Source organism: Chlorocebus sabaeus, chromosome 11 (assembly GCF_047675955.1).
Source record: "Chlorocebus sabaeus isolate Y175 chromosome 11, mChlSab1.0.hap1, whole genome shotgun sequence".
Lineage (NCBI taxonomy): Eukaryota > Metazoa > Chordata > Mammalia > Primates > Cercopithecidae > Chlorocebus > Chlorocebus sabaeus.
This window is the reverse complement of record NC_132914.1, coordinates 225,137-246,693: the sequence shown is the minus strand read 5'-3', so window position 1 is coordinate 246,693 and position 21,557 is coordinate 225,137. Positions and strand designations below refer to the sequence as shown.

Below are 21,557 nucleotides of genomic sequence, written 5' to 3'. Positions count from 1 at the left end.
GGCAAGCACAATTAAATCCCATTACAAATGGGGTGACTGAAGTTCCATTCATGGCTTGCCCAGGGTCACACAAAGAATGAATGGCAGAGCCCTGAGCCTGTGTGCTTCCCTCTGTGCCAGGCTGCTTTACCCGGGCATGGGTGCACCTTGTGCATGGGACATTTCTCCTTTGTTGTGTCCTGAGTACCTTAAGCCACTCAGATATTGCTCAGGTGGAGTGAGGGGAAAATGTTTTCAGGTTGTATTAGTCAAAATACCACACACTGGGTGACTTTAAAATCATACATTTATCCCTCACAGTTCTGGAGGCTTGGAAGTCCAAGTTCAAGGTGGCAGTTGGACGGGTTCCTGGTGAGGGCTGTCTTCCTGGTTTGCAGACAGCCACCTTCTCTTTGCATCCTCACTTGGTGGGAAAAGACAGAGGAGAGAGAGAGAGAGAGAGAGAGAGAGAAATCAGAGAGAGAGCGAGAGGGAGAGAGTGAGACAGAGAGACAATGCTCTCTTTTCTTACCAGATCTATAATGAGGGCCCTATTCCACGACCTCATCTAACCGTGATTACCTACCAAAGGCCCATCTCCACATACCGTCACATTACAGATTAGGGTTTCAACATAAGAATTTGGGGAAGACATAAACATTCTGTCTACAACAGGAGTGGAGATCCATCTCTTCCTTACCTCTGGTAAGGGGACCACAGGCTGCAGCCAGTGAGACAGTGGCATGTTCTGTTACAACTGGATCCAACTCCCCCAGAAGAGGGGGCAGGGAAGGCAGACAAAACTGGGAGAGGGAGAGAGTATTAGGAAGAGAGGAGGGTGGCCAGACGTAGCAAATAAAAGATAAAATGCTTAATTTTGAATCTCAGATAAACAACCAATAATACTTTTTAGCATAAGTATGTCCCAAACTAAGCTTGGGACATATTTATGCTAAGAAATTCTTCGTTGTTTATCTAAAATTCAAACTAACTGGGCATCCTGTTTTAATCTGGCCACCCTAAAAGGCAAGGGCCAAAAATGCCGGAGTCAAGCCAACGGATTCCAGGAGGGAGGACTGCTGGACTTTGGACTGATGCTCATTTTACATACTTAACTGTTTTAAAAAAGCCTCTTTTCTTTCTTTTTACCAGCCTTTCACTAGCTTTTTAAAAACTGGTAAAACATACATAACCTAAAATTCACCGTCTAAACCATTTTTAAGCATGCAGTTCGGTGGGATTAAGTAGATTGGCACTGTTGTGCCGCCATCACCACCATTCATTTCCACCACTCTTCCATCACCCCAGCCTGAAACTCGACCCATTGAACACAAGATGCCCGGCTCCGCCTTGCTTCCCCATTCTTGGCGACCACTGCTCTGTCTCTATGAATTTTGACTATTCTAGGCACCTCACAAAAGTGGACTCATACGATATCTGTACTTCTGCGTCTGGCTTCTCTATTTAATTCTTAAAGGGGGGTGGGAACTAAGCAGATCACAAGGGAGCTGCCCACAGAGGTAAAGACAAGATGAGGTATGCCGAGAGACGCAGGAAAGAAGGTCAAGGTGTAGGCTGGAGGGCAGGGGCGGGCCCTGGGCCTGGGCTGGGGGTCCTGCCCCGGGGCGCACGCAGGCCGAGGGATGCCCGGAGGAGCCGAGGCTGGCGGACAGCTTGACCCTGAGCTTGAAGGGAAGGCAGCGAGGGGACAAAGGACGGAGGCCTAGGAAGAGGGTCTGCAGAGCAGAAAGCACGGGTAAGGGCGGCCTGGCGCTCGTAAGACAACAGATGGGAGCCGTGTGCACGTCGGGAGCTCAGAGTGCGCGTGAGTTCCGTGCCCAGGCCCACGACTCGGCCCGCCAGGCCAGCGCTCCGGGTCGACGGGGTCCGGGAGCCGCGCTTGGGGAGGGCGCAGCGCAGGGTGAACGGCGGCGTTAGGACCCGGGGGCGCGGGCGGGCTGCGGCCGGCGGGGCTAGGACCCAGCGGCTCCGGCAAAGCGGAAGCGGCGGCGGGAGCTTCCGGGAGGGTGGCGCGTAGGTGAGGAGGCGTTGGGGGCGGCGGGAAGTGGGGTCGTGGGGGCATGGCGGGGCGAAGTCGGGGACCGGGAGGGGCTGGAGGGAGTGGGGGGGAGGACCAGGACCCTTCCTGGCCGAGAAGCCTGCGCCAAGCTTCTGTCCCGCGGCCGCGGCACGGTGCTCGGCTCCACTGCAGACGCCGCCGCTGGGCCCCGACCGCCCGGGAGGCGTCTGGGGCTTGCCCCGGAGCCTCCTCCCTGGAGCCGCGCCCTGCACCCGGCCTTTCCCGGCCCTAGCAGGGAAGCCAAGGCCTGTGGGGCGCAGGGACCCGGGCTCTGCGGGGTCGCGGTTCCGCCTCCCCACTCCTGCGCCTTCCCGCCCGGGCCGGATTCTGGGAAGCCTCGCGCGGCTCTTCCGCAGCTGCCGCCCCCCCGGAGCGCCTGGGCCCTCCTAGGGGACCCCACTTCCCTGACACCGCGTTGGGTTCCCGGGGCCTACAGCGAGGCCTGTAACTCGGGGAGAGACCCTGGAGCGGGCTGTGGGAGAACGGTCTGCAGGAAGGGCTCCGAGCACTCCGAAATTATAAACCGTGGTCCCAGAGAGGCGTGCGGTGTCTGCATTGTCCTGGGAGTGCGCAGTTTACACTACGTTCTGTAAAGCCGTGCTGTCCACTAGGAATATTGTGCGATACACATGTACAAGTTTTGTCGCTTAAAAAGAATTGGAAAAAAACTTGATGAACATGGCATAGATGCAAGAAAAACACCGTTATTATAGAATACGCATTCATGGAATGCATTGAAGAGTTGTTAACAAGATGGATAGGCAGGAAATACCGCAGACCTAGAATGAATTGCAATTACCCATTGCGGAACTGAGGAGCTAGGGTTTCTCATTATTAAACTCCCTGATAGAAGACGACTTTTGATAAAATTTTTCTTTTTGCCCCAACAAAATCAAGTGTGTGGTGAAGACGAACAGTTGGGGTGATGTATACTAAAGTAAGGCAAGTGTTGACCACACACTCGGGGCTGGTTAGTGTTAGATTCCCTTGTTCTTCCCTCTATCAAAAACAGATCTAATTTAGGTTTATAAAGACAAAGTATCAAGGTAAGGTGACTTACAGTTGGTAGTACTAACAAAGTTTTCGAACTAAGATTTGCATTATTAATGCATAAGAACAAAACATCAATAAATAACAAAAAGCTTGGAATTCAGACAGCAGATCCAAGTCTGGGCTTTATCTCAAGCTAGTGTTTTGGTGTTGAAAAAAGTGTTATTTGGTCTTTTTAACCCCATTTCCTTATCTAAAATTGGGGATGATGATAAATTTACTGCTATTAAGAGTTAAATGAGATTCTTGAGGAGTCAGAATGGTTCTAACATATGTAGGTATTATTAGCAGTCATATTGCTGCATAAGAAAATACCGTCTGCTGAATGAGGGACAATAAAAGTTATCTACATGATCATCATTTAAAAGCTACCAGATACAGGAAGAAGGGGCATAAAATGATAACGTTATGATGATTAATTTTGATGCTTAGGTCAGAGTCCATTCTAGGATATCTCCTGCCCAAAAAGAGCAGAGACTCATTTCTTTGGAATCACAGGACACTGAGTGAGAGGACAGAAAAAAATATTTAAGTCACATACGTGATTTCTAAAAGTAAAAGGAAACAGATGAAATGAGTAATATATTTTTAAATCCAGTATATCCCAAATATGGTTATTTTAGCATGTAATCAATGTAAAATAATAAGAGATTTTACATTCTTTTTTTCTAGTCTTTGAAATTTGGTGCATGTTTTACACTTACGGCTCATCTCAATTTGGACTGGCCACATTTCAAGTGCTCAGTGGCTGCATGTGCCTGGTGGCTACCATGTTGGACAGCACAGGTCTAAGCATTTCATTCCTGCCGCGAGTTCAAACTCCTAGCTTTAATTTTGAGTGTTTTTAACAAAGTGGCCTCTGTTTATCATTCTTTCTTCTAGTACTTCCCCAAGGATGATTGTATCCTCAGCACTCAAGACTACTTGCTGTTCCCCTACACACTTTTTGTTCAAGCTGTTTCTTTTACCTGGAATGCTATCTTTGCACCTTCTTCCTGGACCTGGTTCACTCTTGTTGCCCAGGCTGGAGTGCAGTGGTGCGATCTCGGCTCACTGCAACCTCCACCTCCCCAGTTCAAGTGATTCTCCTTCCTCAGCCTCCCGAGTAGCTGGCATTACAGGCATGCACCACCACGCCCGGCTACTTTTGTATTTTTAGTAGAGACAGAGTTTCACCATGTTGCTCAGACTGGTCTCGAACTCCCAACCTCAGGTGATCTGCCTGCCTTAGCCTCCCAAAGTGCTGGGATTACAGGCGTAAGCCACTACGCCTGACCGAGAGGCACACATTCTGCCAAGAGCTTTTTCCTGACTCCCCTGACTCCAAAAGGAATTTGTCACTCCTTAGCTTCGTACTCATGGCTGAATTAGAGTGAATTTAATTTGAGTTTAGTTGTTTTTGAGACTATCTCCCTGGCTAGTGTAGTCTGTTATTTATCTTTGTTGTGATCATGGCCTGCACCGAATAGATGATCAGTAGATGTTTGCAAACAGAAGGTAAACCACTCATCAGGTGTATTCGGTCCTATTCTTGAATGGGCTTGCTGCTTTCCTTTTGAGGAGATTTGTGTATGTACTTTTCTCTCACGCATGTGTGTGAGCAAACACGCATACACTAACAAGGAATTCATCTGAAGATGTGCACAGGAAATATCTTGCATCTTTATTCCCTTTCTGCACTTACCTGTGGGAGAACTGAGGCACAGAAATAAGTTAGGACAGCCAGCAAACTTGCATCAGTATAAATACAAAGAAGGGGAGGGAGGAACATTCTTGAAAGAGGTGTTGTGGTCTCAGAGGGTTAGGCTTTTCAGTTGGCTGGGTATCAGCTGACCATGCTTTAGTTATCTGATTGGAGGAAAAATAAGTGGGAGGTGAGGAGTAACTCCTGGGCCCTGATGAGTATTCAAGGCAAGTACAGATCTGGAAAGCCTGTATGCAAAGGAGGAACTCACTGCTGGAGAAAAGCTGAAGAGCAGGATGGTCATCTCAGATCATGAAAAGTGCTGGCCTGAGGAGGGCAGAAGGAAGGGCTGGGGAAGCCAGCAGGGGGAGCAAAGGAGTAGGCTCCAGCTGGGTGAAGATGTTGGTGTGGTACATTATGTGAAATATACAAATTATTACTGGGAATAACCACGTCTCAGCCATGCTAGTTCTCAGTCTGGAGAATGGGAAATGGAAAGGATCAGATTCAGAGACTGCAACTTACTCAAGGTCACAGCATTTTAAACCCAAATGAAACCTCCTAGACCCTTCATGCCACACTCATCCATCCCTACCTACTTGTATTGCAACCGAGGGCCCCACTGTAGTGCCTCGGAGAGCAGGTCTAGGGCACAGTGCCAGGCCTGATTAATGTCTTCCTTACCATTTTCCAGCGAGGGGCTGTGATTAGGCCTATTTATAGGGGCCTGGTCCCTTAATATGCTGCCTGGCACATCTCTTGCCAATCAAATCAGTGCCGTCTGCAGTGTGATTGCTGCTTTAGTGGCACCAGGGAGAGGAGTTAATTAAACCCAATATAAATAGACTCTGCCCTCACTTTGCAATTCCAGAAGTGTTTTTCCTTCCTGTCCTCCACCCCCACATGCACCTCTTTCCTCTTGGAAAGGCTAAGCTCTAGCCTGGGTGAGGAGGGCTGGACACTCCTATACCTAGAGAGTCACTAGCCACTGCCCAGTCTGTTTCAGGAGCCGGCCTCAAATTCCTCAGGGGTTAAAGTGGGAAGAACCTGTGTGTGCACATTTTTTGTGCTTTTCCAGAACTGGGTACCATTTGACAGTTGTTCAGGCAATCTCCCCCACTACCCCATTTCTACTCCTCTGTTTCTAGCCTCTTTTTTCCTCTACAACCAAGGTTTCTTTCTTATTTATCCAGGGTGGGGAGCTGAACCGAGACAATGTATGGAAAGGGTGCCTGGCAGGCACCAAGCACCTTGTGGGGGGTCAGAAATGTTGCACCTTCTCTGAACTCCATTGACCCTACAAATTCCCTAGTCCCCGATCCTGCCCTTTCCCTCCCTCATTCACTCAACAGGCATCAGCAGAATCCCATCTATGTGCTCCTGGCCTCCCACCAAATGCTGTGTCCTCTCCTCCCCTATCTGTGCAGGCTGAAGCTATGTGCATGGCTGCGATGAGGGCTGTGTTGTCCCAACAGCACCCCGCCCTGTGGTGGGTGAGCGCGGGGGGACGTGGGTGGCTCTGATGCTCCGGCTCCCGTCCGCAGGCACCATGACTCCTGTGAGGACGCAGCACTCCCTGGCAGGTCAGACCTATGCCGTGCCCCTCATCCAGCCCGACCTGCGGCGAGAGGAGGCCGTCCAGCAGATGGCGGATGCCCTGCAGTACCTGCAGAAGGTCTCTGGAGACATCTTCAGCAGGTGGGCGCTGCCATCCACCCCCACCTGATCAGAGGGCCTTTCCCATCCTGGGCAGTCCCAGCAACGCACCCTCTGGGAGCAGCCCCCTTGGGGAATCCTGGTCCTGGGGAACCCGTCTGGCTTCCCTATGTGGGAGGGGCCTGAGTGAGAGCCCAACTTGGAAGGTTTTGCTCCTGGGAGTCTGAGAGCTCACTCCTTTCCACCCCACTTAGCCTCCTGGTTTCCTGTGGTGGCTCTGCCCTCACAACTTATGCTCTTCCTCCCATTGGAGGGCCTATTCCTTCACTTTTTCTTGCAGCCAGCAAATGTTTACCCAATAATGGTTGTGTGCACGGCGTTGTGGGAATCTCTATATATCCAGCCACGGATAAGGCAACACCTCTCCAACTGGAGCGCACATTCTGGCAGGAGAGAAAGACCTAAGTAACCAATGCATGATTAGTTCTTTAATAATAGTTGTGACAAGGTCTATTGATAATATTTTGTAATCACTAATATTCATATAGCATAAACCATGCACCACCATTGATTTGAGTGCATTTAACTCACACTTTATGAGCAGGCACTGCTGTCATCTCCATTTTATAGATGAGGAAACTGAGGCACAGAAAGGATGAGAGACCTGGCTAAGTGACAGAGCCAGGATTCAAAGCCGTAGATCATGACCCCAGGTTCTGTGGGTTATTACCGCATCTGTTAGGTGGAGATGGGGTGCTGCGAGGTTCATCATGGGAGGCCTGGCTTGGGTTCTGTGGGTTATTACCGCGTCTGTTAGGGGGAGATGGGGTGCTGCGAGGTTCATCATGGGAGGCCTGGCTTGGGTTCTGTGGGTTATTACCGCGTCTGTTAGGGGGAGATGGGGTGCTGCGAGGTTCATCATGGGAGGCCTGGCTTGGGTTCTGTGGGTTATTACCGCGTCTGTTGGGGGAGATGGGTGCTGCAAGGCTCATCATGGGAGGCCTGGCTTGGTCTTGGGTCAGGGAAGGCAGATGTGAGGAAATGACATTTATGGTAAAGTCTGAGGGTTGAGTGGGTAGGTCAGGAAGAACATGCCAGAAAGAAGCACATGAACTACAGCTTTGAGGTGAAGGACCTAAAAGGAAGCCAGCATGGCTGGAGCATGGAGTGGCCATTGAGGGAGCTGAGCTAGAGGGGTGCGGCTTCTTGTATTGGCAGCGCTGACCTGGCATAGTCATTGGGCTCCAGTGACTTCACTCAGTGTTTATCTAACATGAGTGAGTGAATGGTGTTTGCTCTTTCTTGGCAAAGGTCCCAGGGTTTGTTTTATACACAGGTCCTGTCTTTGGCCATAAGCAGCCTGAAATGAAGCTTGGTCTCCTTCCCAGGATCCCACACCGTGCCTCACATAGTAGACCCCAGTGGGAAGTATGTGACTGCCTGACTCAGGTCCCTTTCGTGGTCCATGTCACCCCTGCTTTGCCCCTTCCTTGGTTGTCGCCAGACCTGGAGCCCCTGCTCCTTCACTTTGCAGCCTCCTCTTCTGTCACCAGCTGGGAACCCACCTCTTCCTGAAAGTGCCCCCCGCACTGACTCACCGGCTTGCCCCAAGCTTGTCAAGAATGTCCCTGTAACCAGGGGCCATGCACTGAAATGGCTGAGGGGTTACCTCGGAGCTGATGCCTTGGCTCAGATCCGGCTGCCCTGTTTGCTTCCCCTGTAACGTTGGGCAACTCAACCCCTCTAAGCCTCAGTGTTCTCCTTTGTGAAGTTGTGGTAATAATGGTAGCCTCCTGGTAGAATTATTGTAAAGATTAAATTAGTGAAAACATGCAAAGGAATGGAACAGTGCCTGGCACCTAGGAAGCCTTCAGGAAATGCTGGCTCTTCCCTGTTGATAATCTTGACCCGTACACTGCCTTAACCTGCCACCAATAGTAACAGAAAGTGCTGGATGCACCTTTTGTGCTTATTGTTGTACTAAATGTGCCCAAGGGACGCCTAGGGAAGAGGATGCAGGTCTTTAAGAGCCATCAGCTCCAGATTATGGCCACCCCATGTCCAGCACTTAGAATGGAGGCCAAAACCATCCCTCAGAAACTGTTTCCTCGCCAAGGCGGGGGCTGCATGGTTGCCCTTCTCTGAGGGCAGCCCGGATTTTGGCGTCTTTCCTCTCCTGTCCTGGTGTTTGGCACCTTGTAGACAGTTGTATGTCCCCTGCCCAGGGATGGGATGAGGAGAGGGCAGGAAGGCATTTCCTGGGTAGTGGAGTGCTGCGTTCATTGAGTGTGGGTTCTCCAAGCTGCTGGCACAGCCCGGGGAGGGGCGGATGCCTCTCAGGAGCCTTGGCCCTGAGTCCTGGCCCCCTCACTTCTGGGTTCCAGGTCACTGCATCAGTCTCTCCACCGTGTGCTCCACTTCGTGCTGGACCTTAGGAGACACCAGTTATGTGGCTGACACTGTGTCCTAGAGGCTGGAATGTGGCTGACACTGTGTCCTAGAGGCTGGAATGGGAACACATAGGGCGAGATTGATTGTTAATTGCTAGCATGAACCTCGTGGGCTTCTCAGAGTCTAGAGTGGAGAGAAATCAGTAAGAATTGGTGGCACACCTGTCAGAACTCCCCAAACCAAGCTAAGCAAAAAGTAACCAGTCAGTAGAGCAGCCTTGGGAGTAAAGGCTAAAATGATGTTATCAGGGCCAGGTTTTGCTTTCCTTCCATGTCAGTTTGCTGCTTTGGGTCTGGCTGCATTCCCAGACAGGCCGTGCGCTCGTGGTGGAAAGGTGACAGGACACAGGGCCAGTCCAGCGGGAAAGAATGTTCTCCCGTGTCCCCACTTCCTCCAGAAGGCACGCTCACCCATCCCTCCTGGCTTGGTCCTTGTGTCTGTCCCAGCATCCATTGTTGGGGCCAGGGGACTATGACACGCCACTTGGCTCAGACTGAGGAGCTCTGTGGGCAGCCCCACCTGAAGCTCTGGGACTAAGCCTGTGAGAGAGATGGATTCCCCAAGGGAAATGGGGCCATTGCTTGAGTAAAAAGGAACTAGTTGCTGGAGTGGAAAACCATGTGCCTACTCCAGATAGGGCAGGCTCCTGGAGGACAGGGCAGGGGGTAGGGAGGTGGGTGTGCAGGTTGCCCTGGTGGGGTCTAGAAATGGGGGCCGCAGGCTTGGCGAGAAGCCTCAGTGTGACTTGGAATGTGGTGTGTGGTGGTCTGCGGGGAAGGCCGGCCTGCACAGTGCTGGGAGGGGGGTGCTTCTGCATGGGAAGCACAGACAGCGCTGCAGCTCCTTGCACTCAGCTCTCAGGGCATGAGAGGCTGACTTCCCGTGAGCCTGTGGGCCAGGCCTCTTTGAGTGGTGCTGAGGGAGCTTTGCCTTGGTTCCTTTGTGTCCCCACGGTGCCATGGGCCACTCCCTGGCAGGGTGTGGGGCAAGGCAGTGAGTGAAGAGTTGGGATGAGTGAGTTAGGGCCCACGGAGTACTCAGGACAGGACTTCAGGTTTGATTCAGGAGTGTTAGGGAGCTGTGATTGGATTTTGAGCAGGGCAGGGATGGGAAAGACTTTGGGGAAGGTTCATCAGGCATCCGCCATGGAAGGGACAAGAAGGGAGAGAGAGTGGATGCCAGGGACACCCAGAAGCTGTTATCGTAGTCAGGATGTGACAGGGATAAAGCTGCAGACAGGGGACTTGCAAACAGGGAGGGCAGGGTGAGACATTCAGAAGAAATGACGACAGGAAATGGTGACAGATGGGGAACGAGGAGGAAGGAAAGGGAGAGTCAGTGATGACTGGCGACGGAGTGGGGAGCACTGACACGTCCTCCTCCACTTGCCCCCTCCTGTGGCACTGGACAAGCATGTGAGCTTTTCATTTTTCATGGACTTTTTTGGTGGGGATGTGACCACCTTTGAATCTCTCCCCTTAAACATGCTCCTCCTGCTTAGAAACCTCCTGCGTAGAAGAGACAGGGATGGAGGATAGACTGTATCCCCACCACTCCGTCTCAGGCCCCAGCACAGCCCAGCCTCTGGACTCACTGCCCAGTGGCGCAGGCAGGTGAGCTCCTGGCAAATTAGCATTCCAGGCTGTGCTCTCTCCTCCTGCTCTGCTGCAGCCGGGAGTGTGCAGAGACTGGAGGGGATGACAAGCACTTCCCAGGCGCTCTTCAGCTGTGTCCGCCAGACCCTCCCTGCCCCATCTTTCTGCCCCTCCATCTGCCCCCTCTTCACCTGGGAGAAGCCAGGCCCCCAAAATAGCGGTCCAGATATGTCACCTGCTTCCCATGATGTAGAAGACAAGGCAGGAGGGAGTTGGGATGGCACGGGGAAGAGGAGGGAACAGACTATGTGGAAGTTTGGATGCTGTCATCTGCCATTGCCCATCAGCCCCTGCCCAACCTCTTCCCCCAAGAGGCAGTGCCACTGCCCAGCACCTTCCCCTGGGAAGGGTGATTTTCTCTGCAAAGCTCTTGGTCCTTTCCTCCATCTCTTTCTTGTTCCTTTTCTCCACCTCTTCCTTTCTTCTCCTCTTCCTCCTTTCCCCTTTCCCCTTGTTCTCGCTTCCTCCATCCTTCCTTCTCCCCCGTTCTCTCTACTGATTAGCACCTGGTGGCCCCCAATGTTACACACTGCACTAGATTGCTGCATAATTACCAAGTCATTCTTAATTATTCCAGCGTGGAGAAGATAAAGGCGAAGGCAGGAGCCCAGGTTCAGGGTCCATTTCCCTGGGGTCGTGACAGAGGCAGGGGAGGAGAAGCAGTGAATCTGGGTCGGGAGTGGGTGCTCCCTGCTTCTTCCTCCCCAGCAGCCTCTAGGGGGACTGGTGTGCTGATGGTGATGGGCCATGATCAGCTCCTTCTTACTTTCACAGTAATCCCGTGATGTAGAAGGGACCATTCCTGTTTTTCAGTGGAAGAAGCTGAGGCAAAGACCAGTTAGTGACTTCCCCGGGGTCATACTGCTGCTAAACAGATGTGAAACCCAGGCCTGTGGGATGTGGTGGTTGTTGATATTCATTTCTCACTTCCCCAGGAGCCCTGAGTCCCTTTGAATGTGGATGTGTGTCGTCCGATTCGTCTTTGACTCCCGCGGCCCCAGCACTGTGCTTGACAAACGAGATGCACTCAAGTTATTGAACAGTCGCGGGTGGAGGGGGGAGAAGGAAAGCAGGGGTGGAGCGGGGAGGAGGAAAGCAGGGGTGGAGGGGGAAGAAGGAAAGCAGGGGTGGATGGGGGAGAAGGAAAGCAGGGGTGGAGGGGGGAGAAGGAAAGCAGGGGTGGAGGGGGGAGAAGGAAAGCAGGGGTGGAGCGGGGAGAAGGAAAGCAGGGGTGGAGTGGGGAGAAGGAAAGCAGGGGTGGAGGGGGAGAAGGAAAGCAGGGGTGGAGGGGGGAGAAGGAAAGCAGGGGTGGAGGAGGGAGAAGGAAAGCAAGGGTGGAGGGGGGAGAAGGAAAGCAGGGGTGGAGGGGGAGAAGGAAAGCAGGGGTGGAGGGGGGAGAAGGAAAGCAAGGGTGGAGGGGGAAGAAGGAAAGCAGGGGTGGAGGGGGGAGAAGGAAAGCAGGGGTGGAGGGGGGAGAAGGAAAGCAGGGGTGGAGGGGGGAGAAGGAAAGCAGGGGTGGAGGGGGGAGAAGGAAAGCAGGGGTGGAGCGGGGAGAAGGAAAGCAGGGGTGGAGCGGGGAGAAGGAAAGCAGGGGTGGAGGGGGAGAAGGAAAGCAGGGGTGGAGGGGGGAGAAGGAAAGCAGGGGTGGAGGAGGGAGAAGGAAAGCAAGGGTGGAGGGGGGAGAAGGAAAGCAGGGGTGGAGGGGGGAGAAGGAAAGCAAGGGTGGAGGGGGGAGAAGGAAAGCAGGGGTGGAGCGGGGAGAAGGAAGGCAGGGGTGGAGGGGGGAGAAGGAAAGCAGGGGTGGAGCGGGGAGAAGGAAAGCAGGGGTGGAGCGGGGAGAAGGAAAGCAGGGGTGGAGGGGGGAGAAGGAAAGCAGGGGTGGAGGGGGGAGAAGGAAAGCAGGGGTGGAGCGGGGAGAAGGAAAGCAGGGGTGGAGGGGGGAGAAGGAAAGCAAGGGTGGAGGGGGGAGAAGGAAAGCAGGGGTGGAGGGGGGAGAAGGAAAGCAAGGGTGGAGGGGGGAGAAGGAAAGCAGGGGTGGAGGGGGGAGAAGGAAAGCAGGGGTGGAGGGGGGAGAAGGAAGGCAGGGGTGGAGGGGGGAGAAGGAAGGCAGGGGTGGAGGGGGGAGAAGGAAGGCAGGGGTGGAGGGGGGAGAAGGAAGGCAGGGGTGGAGGGGGGAGAAGGAAGGCAGGGGTGGAGGGGGAAGAAGGAAGGCAGGGGTGGAGCGGGGAGAAGGAAAGGGGTGGAGGGGGGAGAAGGAAAGCAGGGGTGGAGGGGGGAGAAGGAAGGCAGGGGTGGAGGGGGGAGAAGGAAAGCAGGGGTGGAGGGGGGAGAAGGAAGGCAGGGGTGGAGGGGGGAGAAGGAAGGCAGGGGTGGAGGGGGGAGAAGGAAGGCAGGGGTGGAGGGGGGAGAAGGAAGGCAGGGGTGGAGGGGGAAGAAGGAAGGCAGGGGTGGAGCGGGGAGAAGGAAAGCAGGGGTGGAGGGGGGAGAAGGAAAGCAGGGGTGGAGCGGGGAGAAGGAAAGCAAGGGATGCTTGGAGATGGTCCCCTCCAGGGCAGCTAGAGGAAGACGGACCCTTAGCGAGACCACGTGCAGAACAGGCTGGGTGAGCCACTTCCATCCCTGATACCCACAGAGGCAGCTTCCTCTGTAGTGCTGGGTGAGCGTGCCATAGGTATGGCTTCAGCACTGAGCTTGTAAACTGACCTACCTTGAAGTAGGCCACCAAGCCAAAGGTGTCTGGACCAGGAATGACAAACAAATGGCTCTCATGGCACCATCCCCCCACCCGCAGGGTGGACATTGTTCCGTGGCCTGGCCCCAGTGAGGCCTACAGGCCTTCCCGACACAGCCTTCCAGACCATCCTGCTAGTCCATGGGGATGGCACGTATGCTGCAGGCTTTCTGATCCTGAGTCTGCATCGTCCTCGGCACTATAGCCTGTGACCATAAGAGAATAGACTGTTGGGGGCTTTGTCAAGAAGCACAAGTTCCTTAGTCTCATGGCCTCTTGGCTAAGGAGAGAGCCCCAGGATCATGTCTCCACCTCCACCTTATCCAGGATTCGCCCTTGGGGCACCCCGGAAGGCGCTTGCGAGCTGCAACCTAATTGCTCTGCAAAGTGATGCAGTTGTTTATTAGAATTTTTTTTAACAGAACAGAGATCTGTTTCCTTGCAACTCTGCCCACTATTCCTGATGTCAGTGTACTCACTTCTCCACCTGACGGCCCTTCTGATATTTTTGATATTCAAAGGGAATGATCATATTCTCAGTCTTCTGATCTTTAGTCAGAACATCCTTCAGTTATCTTCATATGTCGGGAGTTTCCCACTCATCACCATCCTCATCACCCTCCCGGAGATGTTTGCTCATTTGTCACTTTCTGTTCAGCCAGCGGCTGTGACACATCAGGCCCCGTCCCGGGTGCTGGAGACATAGCAGTGAATGAGACAGACTTTGCAGGCTGCAGGCAAGTTCAGAGTCCTCTTACAGTGTGGATTCAGTTTAAAGAGATGTGACTGGCCGAGACTGGTGCCTGGCATGGGTTCGTTCATGATTCCAGGACTCTGTTTTCTGTGGTGCCTCTAAGAGAGTGCATGGTCCCTACTGATTCAAAGGAGGATGAAGGGCGGAAGAGGGACGGGGAGCTGTGTGCCCTGAGATCACATTGCCTTTTTATGCTAATTAGCATGCTTGTAGCTCCTACTGAGCTTACAGTTAACAGAAGCTTCCAGGTCTGTCTTCACCTGAACTGTGTCTAAACCAAGTTCCCTCCACCTTCTATATTTATGCACTTTTTAAAACCTAGATGTTGGGCTTCACATTTGTTCCTTGTAAATTTCGTCTTGGTGATTGCAGTCTACCCTCTGGCCTTTAAAAATTATCTGAGCCTTGATTCAATCATGCAGACCAGTGTACCCTTCCCCTATGTGCTGGCCCCAGTTTTCTAACCGGGTGTTGAATGAACTGGATGGACTCTGCCAGGTCCCTCCATGCAAGGCTGGAATCAGTCCATTGTTCAGCTGTGCCCTTTGGGGTTGTGGTTCATTTGGCTCTGATTTTTCCTATATGTTCTCTCCTCTAACCCCCATAGCTCCGTCTTGTCTACAAGATTTTGTTAGAAGCCGTCAAAATCCGTGCTGACTCAAGATGCACTGTGCTGCAAGTTTTCCGCGGGTACAGCAGGCTAATAACCCTGTTACAAAGAGGAACGCTGTGCATTTCCAGCCATGCTGGCCCCTGGGACTCACCGCTGCCTTTTCTAAATGCTTACAGATTCTCTGTTTAATAATCCATTCCAGAAATTTTTTCAGGGCTCATTGTTGGGCTTGGTGTTTGCACCTTTGAGTGATCAGCCCTTCTCTCCTCTGTGGGAGCACCGGGACAGAGCAGCCTTTGTCCCTTCCCAGTCTCAGTTCCCTCCCACTGCCCCTGTGGATCTCGAGTGCAGAGCTTATGCAGCTTCTGAAGGTCGTGTCAACACCGAGGGGCAGAACGAGGCTGCCTTGGGAACTAGGGTAAATTAAAACAGCTTGTGCTGGAGGACCCTTAACAGCAGGTGAAGGCCTCTCCCCAGCCAGAAAAGATGGAGCACACGCTGGGTGGGGCCCCACTTTCTCACTGGAAGGAGATGGTGCTTTTGTTTTTTCTTTCTGAGTTGTGGCCGCCTTCATACCAGTCTGTCATGGAACACTTAAGTTGCTCAGGTGCCTGCTGGTACTCCCAGCCCTGCCATGCCTGAGCGCCCTGCACATGAGGAGCCAGGAGTAATCAGGGCAGACTCATTAGGGCACGGGGACTCCTGGATTGTGAAATTGGCTCTCTGGGGGCCAAGGCCTTCTAAAGTTGGTGGAGGTGGCTTTGGCTTTTAGGGTCCAATTCTAGGCCATTCATTCCAACCTTTAGAGAAATCCCAGCATTCCCTAGCCCAGAGTCTGCAACCCCTCTACCACCCCACACCCTCCTCCTACCTTTCCTCATGAACCCCAGTTGCGCCTCTGCCTTCTCATCCTTGTGCATCACACAGGCTCGCGCGTGCCAGGTGGATGCTGAGGCCGCTCTGAATGTGGAGCGTGGCCCTTGTGGGCAAGGGCTGGGTTCTTGGAGGTAGCGGAGCTACGGGGGCGACTGGGAGGAGGGTGTTGTGTTACATACACATCAGAGTTAACTTTGCAGTGAGAGCGGCCTTGCTGTGGCCAAAGAACATGGAAAAGCATGAGTGGGGTTGTGTGCCTGAAAGCATCAGGCATCCAGGCCTCGGGCACCGGGAGCCAGCCACAAGGTTGTCTGGGGAAATGGCGTTCCATGAGATGCAAGCACACAGGAATGCACTTGGTACATCTGGGGAACAGCAGGGCAGCTGGTATCACTGGCCCACCCGCACCAGGGAGGATGGGAGCGGGTGAGGAGCTACACCACACAGAGCCCATGGGCCGTGGTCGGGACTCAGAGTTTGCTCAGTGAGCCGTTCACTGTGCAGGGGCAGTTCCCTGTCTGAATTTAGGTCCAGCCTTGCCAGTCCAGCCTCCGGTCTCGATTCCTCCTCTGCAGGGGCCACTTTGTCTGCTTCACGTGATCATGAGGGGTTGTGAAATGCTTGCCCCATCAGTAGCCATGTGTGCATGTGTAAATACCATCCTCTGTGTGCCCTGGAGGCTGTCCGTCAGATAGCATGTACGGCTGCCAGCATAGGGTCTGTCCCTGCTGAGAGTGCGGGGAACTCAGTACCGTCAGCTCCTCGACCCTGCAGGTCAGATTATCCTTGTAGAGGCCACCTGGATGGCACCAAGATGGGCCCTGGCAAGCAGGTGACCGTGACTTAGGAGCCCTTGCCTGAAGGCCTGGCCTGGCAGGCCTGCTGTTAGGAGCAGGAGGTGTGCAGGGGGTGGGGAGCAGCGCCAGCCTCTGTGATCTTCTCCGTGGCAGGATCTCCCAGCGGGTAGAGCAGAGCCGGAGCCAGGTGCAGGCCATTGGAGAGAAGGTCTCCTTGGCCCAGGCCAAGATTGAGAAGATCAAGGGCAGCAAGAAGGCCATCAAGGTAGCCCCCATGCCCCTGTGTCCTAAGGCTACTGGGCAGTCCCTCCATTTCCCCGCACCTCTGAGACTGCCCAGGCTCTGCCTTGCTGCCCACCTGTACCTTGGACTTTCCTCCCGCCCAGGCTCCCAACCCCACCCTCTCCTGCCAAGCAGTCCTAGCCCCCTGAGCCTCTTGGGGCCCCTCAGACTTGTCCCTGTGGCCACAGGTGTTCTCCAGTGCCAAGTACCCTGCTCCAGAGCGCCTGCAGGAATATGGCTCCATCTTCACAGGCGCCCAGGACCCCGGCCTGCAGAGACGCCCCCGCCATAGGATCCAGAGCAAGCACCGCCCCCTGGACGAGCGGGCCCTGCAGGTCTGCTGGCCACGCACATGACATAGCCCAGGTCACACCAGGAGGACTGCATACTGGGGAGGAGCCGGGGCCACCATAGGGTTCTGTCCCCCGGAGGAGGCTGACTGGGATGGGTGACAGCTGATTAGGCCCAGCAGTAAATATTCACCATCCCTTGGCCATCCTGGCCCTCCCAGGAGAAGCTGAAGTACTTTCCTGTGTGTGTGAGCACCAAGCCGGAGCCTGAGGATGACGCAGAAGAGGGACTTGGGGGTCTTCCCAGCAACATCAGCTCTGTCAGCTCCTTGCTGCTCTTCAACACCACCGAGAACCTGTATGGCCAGAAGGCAGGGCCGAGGGGTGTGGGCGGGAGGCCCGGCGTGGCTTAGTGGGGACCCAGGGCATCAGACACAGGTACAGCACATAGGCCAGGAGCCAGGGGTGACTGGGGTGGCTTGGCTTGGGAGACCTGGGACCCCACAGTGCACACTGCCCCTGATGTGGAGAGGCAGGTCAGGAACATGGGCTCAGGACAGCAGGTGTCAGCTTGCCTGACCTCCATGTCACCCTGTAGGTACAAGAAGTATGTCTTCCTGGACCCCCTGGCTGGTGCTGTAACAAAGACCCATGTGATGCTGGGGACGGAGACAGAGGAGAAGCTGTTTGATGCCCCCTTGTCCATCAGCAAGAGAGAGCAGCTGGAACAGCAGGTGGGAGGGGCGGGGCAGGGGTGGGGACAGGTGCAGTGGCCAGGGGCCCTGCCAGGGCTCCTCTCCAGGCAAGGCTGTTGAGCCCCTTATTCCACCCATGGGGGGTGCACACAGGTCTTGTTGGCTGCCCCTGCAGGTCCCTGTCACCACTCACATGTCCCTACCTAATCTTGCAGGTCCCAGAGAACTACTTCTATGTGCCAGACCTGGGCCAGGTGCCTGAGATTGATGTGCCATCCTACCTGCCTGACCTGCCCGGCATTGCCAACGACCTCATGTACAGTGCCGACCTGGGCCCCGGCATTGCCCCCTCTGCCCCTGGCACCATTCCAGAACTGCCCACCTTCCACACTGAGGTAGCCGAGCCTCTCAAGACAGGTGAGCTGGGCTCTGGGATGAGGGCTGGGCTAGGGACCTCCCTGCTCACATACCTTCTTCCCTAGACACCCCACACTTTGTGTTTCAGACCTACAAGATGGGGTACTAACAGCGCCCCCACCACCGCCACCGCCCCCACCACCTCCCCCAGCTCCTGAGGTGCTGGCCAGTGCACCCCCGCTCCCACCCTCAACCGCGGCCCCTGTAGGCCAAGGCGCCAGGCAGGACAACAGCAGCAGCGCGTCTCCTTCAGGTGGGAGCAGCTCTTTGAGGGCACCTCATTTCTGGTGTGCTCTGTGCACTCAGGTGGATTTTCTGTGGGTTTGTTCAGTGGTCAGAAATCCTCGATTTTTTTGAATAGTTCCCATTTCAAATATCTTGTTCTACTTGGTCCATAAAATAGTAGTTTTCAAGCTGTAGAGCTCTGGAATTCTTACCTCTAGTGCACAGGGAGCCTGAACAAGTGAGGCTCTGTGTTCCCCATTCCTAATTAAACCAATGGAAAGAAGGGGTCTAATAACAAACTACAGCAACACATTTTTCAGTGTCACTGAAATTACAACATTTCAGCTTTACTGTTCTATCTCCCAGTCTATCCCTAGCATCCAGAAGTGGCACAGAACCCCTCTGCTGGCTCATGTGTGCCACTGAGACTGTCCAGCTCTGCAGGGTGGGGGCTAGAGAGGGAGCATGGAGTGTCAGCACCCAGGATGCCTGTGCTCAGGTGGTTGCAGAAGTCAGTGCCCAGGCCCTACACAGTCTCCAAAGGTCCAGCCTCCCCAATACGGGGCTCCTCGTTTGAGGGGAGGTGCCTTCCCTCCCAGCAGGCTCTTGGCACAATAAGCTTCCCCAGGCCTGCCTGAGCAGCCTTTTCTCCTTGCCCTGTTCCCCACCTCCCAGCTCCAGTCCAGGGAGCTCCCAAGGAAGTGGTCGACCCCTCTGGTGGCCGGGCCACTCTGCTGGAGTCCATCCGCCAAGCCGGGGGCATCGGCAAGGCCAAACTGCGCAGCGTGAAGGAGCGAAAGCTGGAGAAGAAGAAGCAGAAGGAGCAGGAGCAAGGTGAGCGGGCCCTGGAGCCTGTGGTCGGAGGGCCTTGGGCAAGATTGCCTCCTCTCCTCCAGCCCTGAGTCCACTGGGTGTTTTCTGCCCACCCCCTGCGAGCCCCAGCCCCTGCTTCCCCTGGGGCACATGCTGGGAGCCCTGGACCGCCAACAGAGGTCCTCAGCCCTCCCACCTGGGCCATGGCTCCTTCCTGGTTTGGGAGCCATAGTGGAGCTTTCCTCTCTAAGCGCACCCAGCTCAAACTGTGACAAGGAGAATCTTCTTCGACTGCTGAGTGGTCCAAGGCAATGGTCAGCCCCCGCAGCCTCCTGAGAGATTTTTAGAGACTGGACCTGAGGCCTCTTGAGGCTCCTGATGATGCCTGCTGCAAACCCAGACGCTGGTGTGATGCGATGCCTGCGTGTACGGCAGGAGTGCCCTGGGCACTGTGGTTTTGAGCTTGTACCCAGCGCTGCTTTTGCCTTGCTCTGTGACTCCAGGCAAGCTGCCTCACCTCTCTGGGCCAGTTTCCCCATCCGTCAGTGCTGCACACCCTGGTCCTGTCCCTGAGGTGGCTGGGAGAGTGCTTCTCAGACATAACCACTTTCTCATCAGTGCCTGGTGCTGGGTCAGGGATAGACTGAGGCTCCAAGCTAACTGGAAAGCACGGTGGCCTTGGAGGGCTGGGGAGTGTCACAGGGGTGGGGACAGGGAGCCGCGGGTCGCCTGTGACTGAACTCTTCACCCCAGTCTATGGCTTTCCCGTTGCAGTGAGAGCCACGAGCCAAGGTGGGGACCTGATGTCGGATCTCTTCAACAAGCTGGTCATGAGGCGCAAGGGTAGGAGGCAGGGCCGCTGCCCACCCTGGGCCGGCCCATTGTAATTCTCTCCTACCTTTTTCTTCCTGTATTTAAGTCTCTGGGGGCTGGGGGAACCAGGGTTTCCCACCAACCACCCTCACTCAGCCTTTTCCCTCCAGGCATCTCTGGGAAAGGACCCGGGGCTGGTGAGGGGCCCGGAGGAGCCTTTGCCCGTGTGTCAGACTCCATCCCTCCTCTGCCACCACCGCAGCAGCCACAGGCAGAGGAGGATGAGGACGACTGGGAATCCTAGGGGGCTCCATGACACCTTCCTCCCCGAGACCCAGACTTGGGCTGTTGCTCTGACATGGACACAGCCAGATGAGACCTGCTTCCCTGGGAGCGGGTGGTGATGGAACCAGCACTGTGCGGAGACCACCTGCAAGGAGCGGAAGGCTGGCCTGAGGCCACACGGGTGGGGCGGGGGCTTCTGTCCTCCTGTGCTCCACGGGGGGCGGCTCCACCCAGCCTGCACCAGTGTGTTCTTCTCTTCTCTAAAGAGGCTTCCAGAGAAAGCAGCACACAAATCAATAAGGAACTGAGCAGAAACCAACAGTGTGCTTTTAATAAAGGACCTCTAGCTGTGCAGGATGCAAACGTCTGGGGGTCAGTGACTTTCCGCCTGCCCCTGTTGGTCCCTAGGCAATGGGGGCAGAAGATCCCAGCTGACCCATTTCTCTGGGGTCAGAGGGAGGAGAGAGATGCAGTCAGCAGGGGCAGCTGTTGCAGGTGGGAGGAATAGTCTCCCACAGAAAAAAGCTTTCAGTGACAGACACGGGGTCTCTAAAAATAGTCATGCTGAGAGCCTAATGGCCCTTGGCACCATTGCTGGTGTTAGAGTAGAAGGTGTCTTGGAGTTGGCTCAAGTAGTTGAGAGGGAGGGAGGTGCCATCGACTTGGAGGAACTGGCACCAAGCCAGGGAGACACAAATCCAGGCAGGGCTGTGGGGCAGGTTAGGGAGCAGGGCTGAAGGAGTGACTCAGGAAGAAGGTGGGGAAAGTGACAAGCACCCCGGGCGGGAGCCCTGTGGCCATGCGGATCTTTCTAAATTGAGACTGGAGGGTGAATAGTCCAGGGCAGCTAACTAGTTATAGAAATGGCAGAAGCAGATGCGTCTGCTCCATCTCGCCTCTAAGGTGGGCAGGACAGAAAAGGCAGCCTCCTGCAGAGGTCCAGTGAGAAGCCTGGCCCTCGGCCATGCAGGGTGGAAGATAGATTCGATTCCACAGAGGGGAGCTGCCCTGGGAAGACCTCAAGGATGGCCTAGACCCACCATTTCTTCGGGGTTCACTTGCTTTCTCCAGTGGGCACTAATGCTTGCGTCTGGGTCCTGGCAGCACTCTGGACTCCACACACTCCTGGGTTTCACCTTTGTAGCGGGATCCCTGCAGACCAGGCCCATGACAAACACTGTCTCCAGTGGGCAGAGCAAAGGCGGCGCAGCACCAGGCAGTGGTGCAGTTGCCTGTCAGGAAGAGGCCGACTTCTCCTGGTGAAACTGGGCAGACAGAAGGCAGTGAGAAATGCCATCTTGGGGTGGTGGAGGCTCTCGGGAAAGGAAAAGGCAGGACTGAACTTCCACACAGCAGCAATGGCAGAACCAAAGGTGGCATTGACCTGCACGAGGGCTCAGATCCAGGCTGG

At 54.7% G+C, this 21,557-nt stretch overlaps 1 protein-coding gene and 1 long non-coding RNA gene across 5 annotated transcripts; one reads left to right on the top strand and one right to left on the bottom strand.

Annotated features, from left to right (window-relative positions):
* Positions 1 to 248: 248 nt before the first annotated feature.
* LOC140712721 (uncharacterized) lies at positions 249 to 1,893 on the bottom strand. Its single transcript, XR_012094419.1, has 3 exons — positions 1,236 to 1,893; positions 680 to 782; positions 249 to 403 (listed from the first exon to the last, which is right to left on the bottom strand). It is a non-coding gene; the product is annotated as an uncharacterized lncRNA (long non-coding RNA).
* An 85-nt stretch (positions 1,894 to 1,978) lies between these two features.
* On the top strand, positions 1,979 to 20,503 carry WASHC1 (WASH complex subunit 1). 4 transcript variants are annotated; one of them, XM_007967072.3, is made up of 11 exons: positions 1,979 to 2,017; positions 6,338 to 6,491; positions 16,480 to 16,591; positions 16,797 to 16,943; positions 17,120 to 17,256; positions 17,497 to 17,632; positions 17,809 to 18,010; positions 18,099 to 18,263; positions 18,911 to 19,069; positions 19,823 to 19,891; positions 20,032 to 20,503. In XM_007967072.3, exons 2-11 carry the CDS (start codon positions 6,343 to 6,345, stop codon positions 20,163 to 20,165), a joined length of 1,410 nt encoding a protein of 469 aa, XP_007965263.1. In that variant the 5' UTR covers positions 1,979 to 2,017; positions 6,338 to 6,342; the 3' UTR covers positions 20,166 to 20,503. The 4 variants fall into 4 exon arrangements, with proteins under 4 accessions (XP_007965263.1, XP_037844353.1, XP_072876412.1 ...); XM_073020311.1 differs by having other exon boundaries at positions 2,003 to 2,017; positions 6,221 to 6,491; XM_037988425.2 differs by lacking the exon at positions 6,338 to 6,491 and having other exon boundaries at positions 1,990 to 2,017.
* The last annotated feature ends 1,054 nt before the right edge of the window (positions 20,504 to 21,557 follow it).

Excerpts from the sequence above, each read along its gene's own strand:
- WASHC1 (XM_073020311.1), top strand. The coding sequence starts at position 6,316 with ATGCTCCGGCTCCCGTCCGCAGGCACCATGACTCCTGTGAGGACGCAG. Across the intron at positions 16,592-16,796 it reads GCAGCAAGAAGGCCATCAAG|GTGTTCTCCAGTGCCAAGTA; the intron begins GTAGCCCCCATG and ends CTGTGGCCACAG. Across the intron at positions 18,011-18,098 it reads AGCCGAGCCTCTCAAGACAG|ACCTACAAGATGGGGTACTA; the intron begins GTGAGCTGGGCT and ends TTTGTGTTTCAG.